Source organism: Andrographis paniculata, unplaced genomic scaffold, assembly GCF_009805555.1.
Source record: "Andrographis paniculata isolate CXL003 unplaced genomic scaffold, ASM980555v1 Contig14END, whole genome shotgun sequence".
NCBI lineage: Eukaryota > Viridiplantae > Streptophyta > Magnoliopsida > Lamiales > Acanthaceae > Andrographis > Andrographis paniculata.
This window is the reverse complement of record NW_026137424.1, coordinates 813,144-827,525: the sequence shown is the minus strand read 5'-3', so window position 1 is coordinate 827,525 and position 14,382 is coordinate 813,144. Positions and strand designations below refer to the sequence as shown.

Below are 14,382 nucleotides of genomic sequence, written 5' to 3'. Positions count from 1 at the left end.
CTACAGCAAGTGTAATAGTAAGTCTCGAGTGAATTCACCAATCTTCCCTCCATAAGAAATGATCATTGATGAACAAACTCATTACAATGCAATGCAATGAGAATTTAAGACTTTATCTTGTATCATCATCCCCGTTATCATCGTGAAGTTCACCAGACAAAGTGAATTGGGCCAAAAAGTACAATAAATTATGCCAATTCAGACTATAGCAAGTGTAATAGTAAGTTTCGAAAACAAGAAACCAAGTGCAACAGACAACAGTAAGAAACAACATCGGGTAATATTTTCAAAATTGTTGGATCTAGCAAAAGGATCGTATTGACTTATCTACTATGCTATACAAAGTCGTTTATGTCTATTGACATTCTCCATCACAGAAAACTAGTAGGCAATCCCCACTTCCTGGAAACCTCTACATGACAAGGGATTAAAATTCAAGAAATCTATTAGACAAAAGGTAAAATAAAGATCTTACCAGAGAAAAACCCAGCATTTCCCATATCCCATTTCACAACAAGAGATCAAGGAAGTGAGAATGTATCAGATGGAAACGACCTTAGTACAAGATTAACTTCATATTAACAACGTTATCGAAAGCATTGTTAACTCGCCTCCTACCTGATCATGGCACAGTCGGCAGATACATGTAAGGGAAAATAGCATGAGTAATTTTACATGGTATCCAACCAATAACTTAAATCAAGTGATAGTGTGAATAAGTGAAATAATTTCTGAAAGTATGCTATCCAAAGATAAAATGACACAAAATAAGCAATATATGAATTGAGAAGATACAAGGTGAGAAAGGGTTATTACTCGGAGAGTACCCTTAAATTGAATTACAACAAGATGCACTCACTATGCATTAACATTCACGGAAAATTAACAAATATTCAATTGGAACGGTTCACTTTCAAATATGGCAAAGCCCCTATCACATTGTCATAGTCACTGCGATCAACTTGCACCTGCAAGTAAAAAATGCTGAGACGTAAGAGAGCATAGTAACCAACAAAACATTAATAGCTAGCAGATGAGATGGTCAAAACAAACATAAAGCACACAAAAAATTAAAAGAAAAGGATTTGGACAAGTTGGCAGAAGGGAAAGAGCTACAAGATTTCCATGTTTAACATTACGCGCGTGTCAATAACCTGTACAGAAGCTCCAATCTATGTTCCTAATCTTGATGTGGGATATTTTCAAACTTATATTACCGAACCACTCTAGAAAACTACTGATAGTTAACCAGATATGATGTTTCAATATGTGGGCAAAACTACATTTGATATCCCACTAACCTACATAGTTGTAAGTCCCAGTATAAAAGATGCATATGCAGAAAGCTAAGAATGGATCAATGAATTTTCAGAACTTATGACTTATGAGTTATGACTAAAAAGTAAAAACACCCATTCTCAGAGTTCATTTATATAAATCTTATCTTTGGAACGTTTCATACATTGCATTCACTTTACAAAGAACACAAGGGGTATTTCTAAATTCCACTTTAACAAAAATAACTACATGCTCGTAATACCAGAGTCATGGTCAAAGCCTGCGAGGGGAAGTCACACATAGATAACGGTATAGATGTCTTCCCAAATTTCCAATTTTATTGCATAAAGTTCATTTCCAAGAAAATGCTTTTCATTGTATCTCACCAGAACCACTTTAAATCTTATTCTTCCTTGTATTGTTTTCTCCTACCACTCCATTAAAGTGACTCTAATTAAATAAACATCATAACAGGTCCTGTAAAAGCTATCTGCTAATGCTACATGGATGGTGCTCAAATATATCTAAATAGCTGAACCCGAAACTTACCTTCAACAGACTCAAGGCATGTGTGACCAAGAATTGATTCTAAGTCAATCCACAACAAGTCTCAGATTTTTTATCTTTTATTTTTTTCCCCCACAAAATGTGGAATTACAAAACGCAAAATCAAACTACAAGCCAATTGGTGTCATAGGAGTGTTTGAAAGAATCTGAATGCAAATGAGCCACGCTAGGGGCAAAGTAAGGTAAAACAAAACAGGTTTGGCTACAAAGGAATGCACACAATCGTTACCTCATCCATCAAACATATTTTCCATAAGTTATAAGCATCCCCTTCTTATGCAAACAGTACAAAATTAAAAAATTATATCTTTAAACTATAATTACCCTCTATTCGAATTTGAATACAAACTCATTCCTCATCACAAAACTTAGTACCAACCCACTAAAACCAATCTTATATTACAGAGCATCATCATTCAATAATACTTAAAATAAAATTGAATTTATATTTAAGAAGGCAATTTATCGTTATCACTATTTATATCAACAGGCAATACTTCAAATGCTCACAGCACTCCAAAAAGAACACCCAAAACTCTTTTTTCAAAATAAATTAAACTGAAATGAGCTCAAAATTCAGAGTTTCGGCTCCATTTGAATGTTGAATTCCATTCCTCATTTTATGATTCTATATTCAGGACTGAGCAAAGATAAATTTAATATGTAGATATATAGATATAAACAAAATACATACAACAGAGTAGAATCAAAGAAAAAGTATAACGAAGATTCTGAATAGAGGAGGCTCAAAATTTAAACCATTTTGGAGAGTCTCAGCTTCCTCTTGGTATTCTTTTTGGCGTTCAAATGTTGCTTCCCTGCTCTTCTCCTCATTATCTTCCCACTCCCCGAAACTCGAAACCGTTTGGCAGAAGCCTAACATTAACCAATCAAAATTCATTAATTCTCAGAAATACAAAATATCTAAAATCAAAAATCAAAATGAGAAACGCCATGTAAAAATCAATTTACCTTGTGCGTCTTCATTTTGTATCCCTTGGCACAAAATACCGTCGGAGGCTGAGGTTTTATCCACACAGGACCCGCGTGATTGAAGGTTTCGCGGCAAACCAGAGGGCGAATCCCGGCTACAGAGCTAGAGGAACTGAATTTAAGCGAAGTGGTTTTCTTTTGAGTGAATTGTGTGAAAGGGAAGACTGCACTGGTTGGAGAACAAAATTTGGGAGTGGAGGAAAATACAGAGATCGCCATTGATGCGGCTGCTAAAGCCATGTTTGCTATTTTGGAGGTTGTTTTGCGAGCTTTGTGGGTAGTGATGGATATTGTACACAATTGGATTGGATTTACAAAAACACATCAACATATCCAGTCGGTTCTAAACCGGCGGTCCACTTCCGGTTCTATTCCAACGGTTTAAAAGGATGAACCGCCGGTTTTCATGAATCGAACCGTAATGGTTTGGTATGATGGCGGTCCCGGTTCAATTCGTTACTATCATTTCCATAAGCTGATAGAGATTTGGCCTTTTGGGTGTTGCCGTCTTTTCTGTTCTGTTCTGTTCTTTGCTGTGCAGTGCAAATCGCCATTCACAAAGCACCAATTGCAATTCCTCTCCAAATTTGGAATTGGTGCAGGCCAAAAACTCTCTTCAAGAAAATCCGCTTGCAGAAATCTCGAGATTCAAGAAAAAGCCCTCAGCCATGGACTTATCTTCTTCGTTTACTCATTCCGGTTTCTCCTCTTTTTCTTCTTCACTTCACTACCCTTGTAACTTCCTCTCTCTAATCCTCTTCATCGATTTTTTCTGTTAATTGTGATTTTTGCATGATTGTATATCGTGAGGGTTTTTTAATTTCATTTTTGTATTGTGCAGGCCAAAGAGGACAGTTTGTTCCACCTTCTAGTCGACCAGTAATTTTCTCTTCCAATTCAAGTGTTTTTTTTTTTTTTTTAATATAATTTGAATTTTTCCTCTGTTTGTTCGATGATGATAGTCCTGAGAGAGGGCAGATTGTTCTTTGCTTCCCTTTTGTTCTTCCAATTACATATGTTTTGTGTAATTTTGTGACGAAGACTATGATGTCATTGATGTAATGCTTTTGTATACTTTTGGATATGCTTTATATATGAGTAGTATATGTATATATAAATATAGTTATTGGCAAGATTATTGTTGTGGTGGTTAATCTTACATTTAGAATTATGTAAATGATCACATTCTACTTTCTAGCTGAGAAGAGGTGACAGTTTTGGTGTAGTTGAATGTTCTTATGCTCTCCAACATTTGGCTCTTGACAGTTCTGTTGCTGAATAATGATGTGAACAGTTGGGTTCTTATTGTGGATTTCGCTTCGGCTGTTTCCTTAATGAACAATCAATAGAAAGATATTCGGGAAGATGTGAGTGATCTATCCTTTCAATTGCTTATGCAATTATGATTGGAGCTTTCAGATGAATTTTCGAGATTGAAAACCTTTTCAGAACACGTCTTTTGCGTTTACGAAATATGAGTTTAATAGATAAAACTATTTTCCACCATTCATTTCTTCGTGAAAGTATGTACGTGTGAAAGACAAAAAATTGTATACATTCTTCCTCTTATTTCTCTTGTTCCTCTGGTTATGGTATATATATTCTTGTGCATTTCCCTTTTCGCTCGCCTTTCTTGTATGACTGTGATTTTAATAGCTAAACTATTTTCTATCCATTCATTTCTCCATGAAAGTATATATGTGAAAGACAAAATTTGAATATATAGTCTTCGTTTTTTATTCTTCTTCCTCTGGATCTGGTAAATCCTTTTCGATTTTTATTTTATTTTACTTTTCTAATTCTTGTGCATTTCACTTTCCACCTGAATTTCGTGTCTAGATTGTCTCCCACATGAAACAAGATGTGGTTCAAGTGCTCATCCTCAAGCTCATGGCCTTTTCGATCACAAGCAAAACCTTGGTAGATTGTTTAGTGGTCGATATCGTCATTCAAAGGAAAAAGTTTCAAGAGATGTAATCGTTTGGTCTGAACTTACTGGCACAGGGTCTGCTGGTGCTTCATATCCATTGGGAGGTGTGTTACTATTCTACCCAATTCCCATTTCCTGTTACACTTTCTAATCATTTGCACTACTCACTCAAATATTTACGCTCAGATTCCGTGTCAAGTTCAAAGATCAGAGGAATATGCTTTTATATCATAACAGCTTGTGCTGCCATCATCCTCTTTGTTCCAATGCTTCTAGAACATCCCTTTGTGCTCATGTTCGACCGGTGCCGCAGAAAAGCTCATTACTTTGTTGCCAAAGCCTGGGCTTCTCTGACTGTTGCCCCCTTTATGAAGATTAAGTATGAAGGATTAGAGAATCTACCTTCAACCGATGCCCCGGCAGTGTTTGTGTCTAACCACCAAAGCTTTTTGGACATATACACACTCTTAACTCTTGGGAGAAGCTTTAAGTTCATTAGCAAGACTTCGATATTTCTTTATCCAATTATCGGTTGGGCCATGTTTCTGCTGGGGGTAATACCATTAAAGCGCATGGACTCCAGAAGTCAATTGGTACTTGTCTGTTCTATGCTAATTCGATGAATGCTATTAATCCCGACTACAGCAGTAACATTGAATTTGATCTTTTAACTGTTGGAGAACTCAAAATTATGTGTCTACTCTCTACATTTTTCTGTCTTTGCGCTTAGGACTGCCTTAAGCGATGTATGGCTGTTATCAAGGAGGGGGCATCCGTATGCTTCTTTCCAGAAGGAACGCGAAGCAAAGACGGGCAATTAGGCTCTTTTAAGGTACAATTTCTTTTTGTTCTCTTTGTCGTTGTCTATGGATGTGTCTGATAAATGCATTCTTCGCTGATCTCGAATAGTTGTCTCAATTATTGCTTCAATCTTCCCGTGATTTTCTTTTAACAGGTTGATACCGAAGATGTAATTAGGTATATGCTAGAGAAACTATAATAATTGTATCTCGTCTAATTAGCTATGTATGTGATGAGACAAATAATTGTGTTTTTGCTTATTTCCTTTAGGGTTACAGTCTGAGAATTGTAAATTCTTAGAATAAGCAAGATTGTTAGAGTGTGTTTTGTTTAATGCTTTTAGTTTTTGTTATGAGATATAAGAAGTTGTGAAAGTATTATAGGGAATGATGTTTTTTGTCCTTTGTTGAATTTTATTGATTAGTATATATTGTATTTTTTTTAGATAATAGTTTTGGGGTTACACATAATATTAAAACACTAAGTGAACACATTTTTGGTAGAATAGCAGCTCTAGTTCTATTCATTCAAGTTTTAATTTCAGCTATGAGCGGCTGCATCCTAACTTTTTTATTTATTCTATTCTTCTAACGATTTGTTTACTTTTACTGTCAGAGTATTTTGTGTTTTGGTTTTGGTTTTGTTGTTTGTTTTGGTATCTTGGGTTTTGATGGTTTTTAGATCAACACAGCTACTGAACATGATGTTTTGAGTAGAAAATAAACTTTGAATGTAATGTCTTTTCATGGAAAATGGGAGATTAAGTATTGCAAAATATGGGTTTGGATTGATTCTGATTTACTGATTTTTACTCCATATTTTAAGTATTCAATCCTTCATTTTAACTCCAAAAAAATTACATCTATCAACTGTTTTTACATACTAAAAACATCAAAATAAAAATAAAAGGACAAAAGAACACACTCTTGATTTTTAAAATATCAAAATAAAAATAAAATAAAAATAAGGATACTAATAATAATAAATTACTTGTATTTGTTTAATGTTTATAATTTTAAGTACTTTTGTTGTGAGGTTAAAAATATTGTGAAAGTATTATGAAAATATTTTGTATATTTTTGTTAGCTTTTATTGTTATGTGTATATATTGTATATTATGTATCGTATTTTTTAGGTAATATTTTTGGAGAATCTTATAGCTGAAAAACTAACAAACAGATTTTTAATTATGGAATTTTTTTGTTTGAGATTTAAATAGTAAAAGTTTTGAATTAGAATAGTAGTATAATATGATATAAATAACTATTGATGTAATTTTTGAAAGTAAAATTGATTTTTAGTATAATATAAAAAATAAAAAAGAAGTGTTTGATTTAATTTTTTTTAGGAAAAAGAAAAATTGATGAATAGTCAAAATTTTGAAGAATCTTTCAAGAGAACGCACATCTATCAACTCATTTGCAAGATTCCAACACATACCTCTACTTTAATATATTAGCTTCTTATCTTTATTGTAGCTAGAAGAAAAACAGTAGAAGATTTGGGCAATGAGTCTCCAAAGTTTAAATTTATGCTTCTGTCGATTCTTCGGGTCATAGAATCTGATTCAATGATCCGTATCTATTTTATTGACGTGTAGAGTTGATGTGGTCTTGGTGTGTTGTAGAAAGGTGCATTCAGCGTTGCTGCGAAGACTGGAGTGCCCGTTGTCCCAATAACTCTTGTCGGAACAGGCAAAATAATGCCGGCCGGAATGGAAGGAATATTAAATCCAGGATCCGTCAAAGTTATCATTCACCCGCCTATACTCGGCAAAGATCCCAACACACTTTGCAGTGAGGCAAGAAATGTCATTGCCAATGAGCTTGTTCGCCACGCCTAGGAAAGTGTTATATGTATGCAAATCAGAGTTTCTGGTTACGGAATTCGGACAAGAGAATTCGGGACATTGTGTCCAGATGAGAACTAGTCTTTTGCACTGCACAACCGAGGAGAGTTTCTTTGATCTTGATGGCTGTTTTTTTGTTTTTGTTTTTGTTTTATCCCTGACGTAGTGAAATGGTCGTTTGAGTTGCTGTCATTCTTGTTTTAACTTCACATAAATCTTGACTGTCTTAAACCAAGTGTAATGTAAGAACTTCTTCACGGCATTGTTGTAGAACTCGAATTTTGCTTAAAAGGTGTCCCTGAACGAATTCATATAGTTCTTATATCATTAAAAATAAAAATAAAAAATAAAAAATTACATAAAAGGCTTTGCATTTTGCTGTATAATGTGTGGCTGTTGTATGTATAATTACTGTTTTGTTGATCTTGCATTTTTCTATTTTTTATTTTCTATTCTCTTCGGGTATGAAATATGCTCAAAGCCTTTAAGTCACAGATATAATAATATTTTAAAATTAAAGTAGACATAAAAATAAAAAATAAAAAAATAAAAAAAATTGGATTTTTAATGAGCATATTTTGGATAAACAAATTAAAATGGTTAAACTAGTGGTTTTTTTTTAGACAAAAAAAGTATCAAATATATTTACCTTATAAAATGTTATGTTAAAATCAATATTTAAAAAAAAAAAAAAAAAGCAAAACATCAAAAGAACACGTGTCGTTTTGTCTTGGATACAACAAGTATGTTCTTTTATGGGTTGATGTTTTGACTCTAACCTTTTTTAAGTGATGAAGTTGCGCAATAAAAAAAAAATTGAGGAAATTTGAAAATAAAAAGTGCACTTTGTTAAATTATGAGATTTGTGGTGTGTTTGTTGATCAATTAAATTCAATTTGCTTGCAACTTATTTTTTCAGATATTACATTATATGAGATTGTTAAAAAAATTATTTTTATCAAATTTCAATAAATATATATTTTTTCCATTTGTTCATAAATAAATATTTATATATATTTTTATTTATTTGTATTATATAAATTTTTTATTTTTTATGAAATAATATTGTTGATGTATTTTTTCAATAAACAAAAAGTAAAATTCAAAAATATGAAAATATCCTCAAATTTGATTAATTAGCGTCTGAGATTAGGAATCTCTAAACACTGAACGGTACATAAGAAATTTTTCTGGAAATAAAATGCTGAAAATTTAAAGTGGTGATGTCTGAATCTGACTTTGCTTTTTTGAAGTTGATTGAAGATAATTTGTCAGTTGCAAATTTTAATCCTTAAATACTCTTCAAAAACGGTGCTGAAAACCGTCGCCTAAACGGTTATAACGCTTCTCTTCAACCGTCTGCTAATCCCTCTCCTGCTGACACGTGCCCTCAGTCGACCGAAATTATCACTCTTATTCACTCTTTAAGCCGACCGCAGACCTTCCGCCCTTTTGGCCCGAACACAACTCTTCTATCCAATTGGTCCAACCACGAATCTTCCGCCTTGTTGGTCCGACTGCCAACCTCCCGACTTGCAAACCACCCGACTTGTTTGGTCCAGCCGCAAACCTCCCGACTTGAAGACCATCCGACTTGTTTGGTCCAGCCGCAAACCTCCCGACTTGAAGACCATCCGACCTGCAGACCTTCCAACCCGCGGACCTCCCGACCCGCAGACTTTTCGAACTACGGACCTTCCGACCTGCGGACCTTCCGACCCGCGGAACTCCCGACCCGCAGACCTCCCGACCTGCGGACCTCCCGACCCGCGGACCTCACGACCCGCTGACCTCCCGACCTGCGGATCTCCCGACCTACGGACCTTCCGACCTGCGGACCTCCCGACCCACTATTTTTTAGAAGTAGGTCTGTTTTACCTGAGTTCCCCGCGATGCATATCAACTAACTCGATCATCTCGATTCTTGGGCCCATTTTTTTCTTTTTCTCTTGGGATTTTAACCTAACTCTAAATTTCATGCATAACAACATGCCCGCCGCCAAGGGACTTTCAAACGCCATTTCCAATCATCGTTTGGAAGTTCATAAACCACAATCCCACTGAGGAATTGACTCTGTAACTGCAATCAGTTTCTGGCAACTCTCCCCATTCTTCAAAACTACTCCTGCTAATTGCCATTTCTGCAACTCCAAACCATGGCAAACCAGTACATTCCTGCTCTTCCTTTCGACGGATCAAACCTTGACACAGCTCTGGTGGCGACGAAAATGCTTACTCCAACCATTCGCCCCTACTGCACTACCCCGGAAGACTCCAATCGGATGAGAGAAGTTTTGGAGGCCAGGAATATACTCGCCATCAACAACCCCAACTACAACGCAACCCGCCTCCATGACAACATCAAAACCCATTTGACAGACCCAAAGGATCCATACCGCACCTGGTACCAAAGGGTATCAGAGCACTTCCAGGATCAATGGAAAGGTCAACAAATCGATCAAACCATACGTCTGTCTACACTTCCATGCCACTTGCATGAGAAAGTCCTTCTAGCCATGGCGGCGTTTTGGCATCCCGAGATTTGCACCTTCCTTCTTCCAACTGCCCCTATCGGCCCCACCCTCATGGATGTGGCCATGATCGCCCATCTACCAATCGTAGGGGAAGATCCTGTAATGGGTGCCCTAGATGGACAAGAGCCCAATGCAGACCATTTGGGCTGGTCTCTGACAGACGTGAAAGAATGGGGCTAGACTAAATTTCTGATCGAACAGCAAGGGGCAGATGGGACCCCTGTAACTGACCGAGAACACACAGCCTTCCTGCTTTTTTGGCTCTGTAAGTATATTGTAATTTCCTCATCAAAAAGTGTCCTCCCTCTCACCTTGATCTTACCATACACATAGCTTCAGGTCGTTTCTTTTCATTGGGCACCATTTTTCTTGCCAATCTTTTTGAAGGGCTATCCAGGGTTAGCGCCCGCCTTACAGAAAAGGATGGTAGAAAATTAGAGACTGTTGCGTCGGGTTCTTTTTGGTTCCTGGAACTATGGTTCCGTCTTTATTTTCCCGATGCCTTTCAACTCGATCATCCTCTCATCGCCCCTACACTTGAAAAGTCTCTAGGAGTAGCCCTTAACCGACTTTGTTTAGGTCGTAGTAACCTCCAAGCGTCTGACCAGATCATAACTGCCATTCTTACTGAAAATCGAAATGATACCCAGCTCTATATACACAAAAGGTATATTGGTTATGCGCCTGGCCTGTTTTGGCCATTTCTTGTTCCGACCCCTTTGTCTAGACCAGACCCACTGCCACATCCGACTTACCTCTTCTCCTGGGATGTTGCTCTTAAACTCAGGTCTTTATTCGCCAGTAAGAAGATTGATAAGAAGGGTCCCAAAGTTTTTTACACCTTCAGCTACCAGCCTCAATTTTTGGCACGCCAATTCGGATGCCAACAAGGCTTACCTGGTCCCATTGCTCATCCACATTTAATAATCCAAAGTCCAGATGGGAAAGCTATTCCTAATGCGATCGCCCCATACATATCCCAACTCATAAATTACATAACTTCCAACCCTTACATCCCTTACAAATCTTCTCCAACTTCAGTTGAATCCTTTCGTGAGTGGTGGTCGGTTACTTGGGCCTTGATTGCCCCTGACAAGGATCGCTTACTGGGCATTCTTGTTCCCCAACCTGCGCTGATATTAGGGACTGCCCCACTAACCAATGTCCGAAGGAAGATAACCACTCAGGTTACTGGATCGGACACTCCACAGAGGAAAAGAAGAGCTTCTCAGACTCAAGCTATTCCCCCCTCTGGGGACAATCAACCGACCTTATCGATCGCCCATCGGGTCGGGCCACTATAGAGACCCGACCCCGTCTAGGTATAATCTTATATTCTCAACTTAACTCAATCCTTTCCTCACCATGGCATTCATCCTTATTTTACATATTCAGGTCTGACTTCAGCTAGAGCAACCGCCCAACCTGTTTCCAGATTAACTAAAGCAACGGAGCCACCAACCGACCCACTACCAGAATCTGAGCCCCCGACCAAGCGTCGGGCCCCGAATAAAATGCCTTCACATGCCGAACATGCAACAACATATGTCACATCTCCTAGTGAAGCGACTGCTTCAGAGATGGGTAGGTTACCTTATGTCGCTTCAGACCCATCTCTGCCTACTATGACACCGATAGCCATGCATATGCCTGGTTCTGCTGCCTCTGATGCTACCGCTCTAGGCGCATCAAACCAAACCAACTTGGGGGTAGCCGACCTAGTGGCAACAAACCTGGAGGTAGCCGTCCCAAGGGAAGCCGACCTGGATGTAGCCGACCCGGTGGTAGCAGACCTGGAGGTAGCCAACCCAGAGGCAACGGACCCCCTTCCAGAGGCAAACAGGCGGGAAGACGAACCTGCACCCGTGCCACCAAGAGGTCTCTTACAAGAATTACAAGAAATCCCCTCCTCTGATTCAGAAACCTCTGTCAACCTGGTATACACTCAAACTCTCCATTCTCAATTAAAACTGATGTTCACATGATATTACATACATTTCATTCCCATCTTTCAGGGACCTAGATCTAAACCTTAACGCCAGTTGGAAGCAGCCGACGAGTCGGCTATTGAAACACCAGCCGACCAGCCTTCCAAGTTCATGGCTATTCTGGCACCTTCAGTGACCACCATTCGTCCTGAGGTAAGAACAATTTTCACAATCAACTTTTAATATCCAAGCTCCATTTAGTCTGAGATAAACATCTTTATTTCAGGGATGTTCTGATCTAGCCCTCTTGTCGACTGTCCCTATTCCAGCGGATGTCCGAGCTATAATTGCACAGGCTGTTGACCAATCTTTCCCCGACTTGGGATCAGACTTGCTTGACAGCCTTCTTCAAGCCATTGGTGGTCTCCTGTTCCAAATGTCTTCAGAGTCGGCTGCTACTCCCATTCTTCACCAACTGATATAGCGATTATCCGAACTCAGAAATGAAGTTTTGTTTGCTCAACTTTTGACGGCTGAGACACCTTTTCCTGACTTGGATCGAATAAGTCTAGAGGCCTCCTTGACCAAAAACAAGGAATTCATTCAACAGGCAGTTGGCCGACTAGAAGACCCGAATAAAGCCAAGGCACAAATAGAAGGATCCATCCAACAAAAGGAAACCGAACTGAGGGCACTTCATAAAGAGAAGTCAGTCCTGGAAGGCCATATAAATGATGAGTAGCGCCTAATTGAACGATACCAAAATAATGCAGCCGACCTCGACCAGGAGTTAAAAATCCACGCCCGATCCCAACTCATAAAACAATACCAGTCAGCTTCCAATAACAGGCGACTGTCCAGAACAGAGGATAAATGGTCCCAGATTAAACTTGTCTTAGGATCTCTTTTGTAAATTTCTGGAAATTTTGACTTAGTAAATAAATTCTTGTCCTATTGTTAAGGATCACTTCCCAAATTTCCAACTCTCTAGGGAACCAACCAATTCATCACCCTTATAAATATTTGCAGCTATTGCGAATCAACATATAAGCATTTATCTACGAATCAAATCTTGAACACACCTGCTAACAAACATTAAAATGCAACCCCACCGACTTCATGTTCCTGTGAACAATTGACAAGGTGTTATTCAACCATTTTTCGTGGGTAATCATCCAGTTTGAGGTCATGCCGAAGACCTGCTATACATCCCCAAACAATTAGATTTCAAATTCAGATTTTCCCAACAAAGCAGAAAAACCATTTATCGTGTTATTCGCTTGATGGAGAACGTGCTAGAAGGATATGAGTCCCTTCGGGATATACAAAATCGCCTTCCCGACATTGATCATCACATGGATTTGATTGAACACCATATGACAGGCTTACTCCCAGACTTTGGTTGGGATCAAACCTTCTCTAACCAACGGGCAGTCTTTTCAAGATTGTGCACTCTTATTGATCGTGAACGCCAAGCTGTGATAGACATGAAAGTTCGGACCGACTATGATCTTGAGAAGAAGCAAGACCAATGGGAGAAGTACCGTCCTAGCTTAGAGGACCTTATTGATGAAGAATCAGAATTAATTCCTAATCATTGGAATGAAGATTCTGATTCAGAATAGACAATCCTCTGCATGATTCAACATCTGATAATGAATGAACCCTTATCAGGTTCGAACCCTTGGCAAATGGGTTCTGAATAAACTTACTGTTTCATGCTTTTTTGCTATCTGAAAAGGCAGGAAAATACCTCTTCAGATATCTAGCATTAATACAGTCGTGTACCCTTTTACCTTCTTGATTTATAATAATAAAGTCACCATTTCCGATCTCTTTTTGAATTATGTACGGCCCCTCCCAATTCGGAGACCACTTCCCTAATTGATCAACCTTCTTATAATTTGGAAGAATAGTCTTCCAAATCAGGTCTCCTTCTTTGAATGTTCTGTAAAAGATTTTCTTTCCATAGGTCTTGGCCCTGATCTCATTTTGTTTTACAATCTGATCAATTGCATGAAGTCGGTAGACATCCAAACTTTCCAATTGCTGCAACATCATTTGTTGATACTCCTCAGTAAATTTATCATTGGTAAAACTTGTGCGTCCAGATGAGACCTGCACTTCGGCTGGCAACACAGCATCTTGTCCAAAAGTGAGTTGATAAGGCGAAAACCCTGTGGCAGAACTTCTGTTATTCCTATGTGCCCATAAGGCTCAAGATAACAACAAATGTAATTTCCTTGGGTTCCCTTCAATCGTTTTCTATGATCCCGATGATAATCTTGTTAGCTGCTTCTGCCTGCCCATTGGCTTGGGGATAATAAGGCGAAGAATGATTCAGACAAACTCTAAACTCTGCCAAGAAACTTAGAAATTTCTCCCCAGTAAAGACCAAACCTTGGTCGGTTGTTAATAAATGAGGTATACCATACCTGTAAATGATCTGATTCAAAACAAAATCGATCACCTCCTTCTGATCCACATTTTTTAAAGCAACCG

The 14,382-nt window shown here is 38.1% G+C and overlaps 2 protein-coding genes across 3 annotated transcripts; one reads left to right on the top strand and one right to left on the bottom strand.

Annotated features, from left to right (window-relative positions):
* Window positions 1–753: 753 nt before the first annotated feature.
* LOC127259196 (50S ribosomal protein L35, chloroplastic) lies at window positions 754–3,134 on the bottom strand. The gene is made up of 3 exons (XM_051286378.1): window positions 2,818–3,134; window positions 2,605–2,721; window positions 754–968 (listed from the first exon to the last, which is right to left on the bottom strand). Exons 1-3 carry the CDS (start codon window positions 3,076–3,078, stop codon window positions 894–896), a joined length of 453 nt encoding a protein of 150 aa, XP_051142335.1. The 5' UTR covers window positions 3,079–3,134; the 3' UTR covers window positions 754–893.
* A 190-nt stretch (window positions 3,135–3,324) lies between these two features.
* Window positions 3,325–7,725, top strand: LOC127259439 (1-acyl-sn-glycerol-3-phosphate acyltransferase BAT2, chloroplastic-like). 2 transcript variants are annotated; one of them, XM_051286802.1, is made up of 7 exons: window positions 3,325–3,537; window positions 3,680–3,717; window positions 4,133–4,205; window positions 4,678–4,872; window positions 4,955–5,361; window positions 5,499–5,600; window positions 7,197–7,725. In XM_051286802.1, the coding sequence occupies exons 1-7, from the start codon at window positions 3,507–3,509 to the stop codon at window positions 7,410–7,412; spliced, it is 1,062 nt and encodes a 353-aa protein (XP_051142759.1). In that variant the 5' UTR covers window positions 3,325–3,506; the 3' UTR covers window positions 7,413–7,725. The 2 variants fall into 2 exon arrangements, with proteins under 2 accessions (XP_051142759.1, XP_051142752.1); XM_051286795.1 differs by having other exon boundaries at window positions 3,325–3,573.
* Window positions 7,726–14,382: the final 6,657 nt, after the last annotated feature.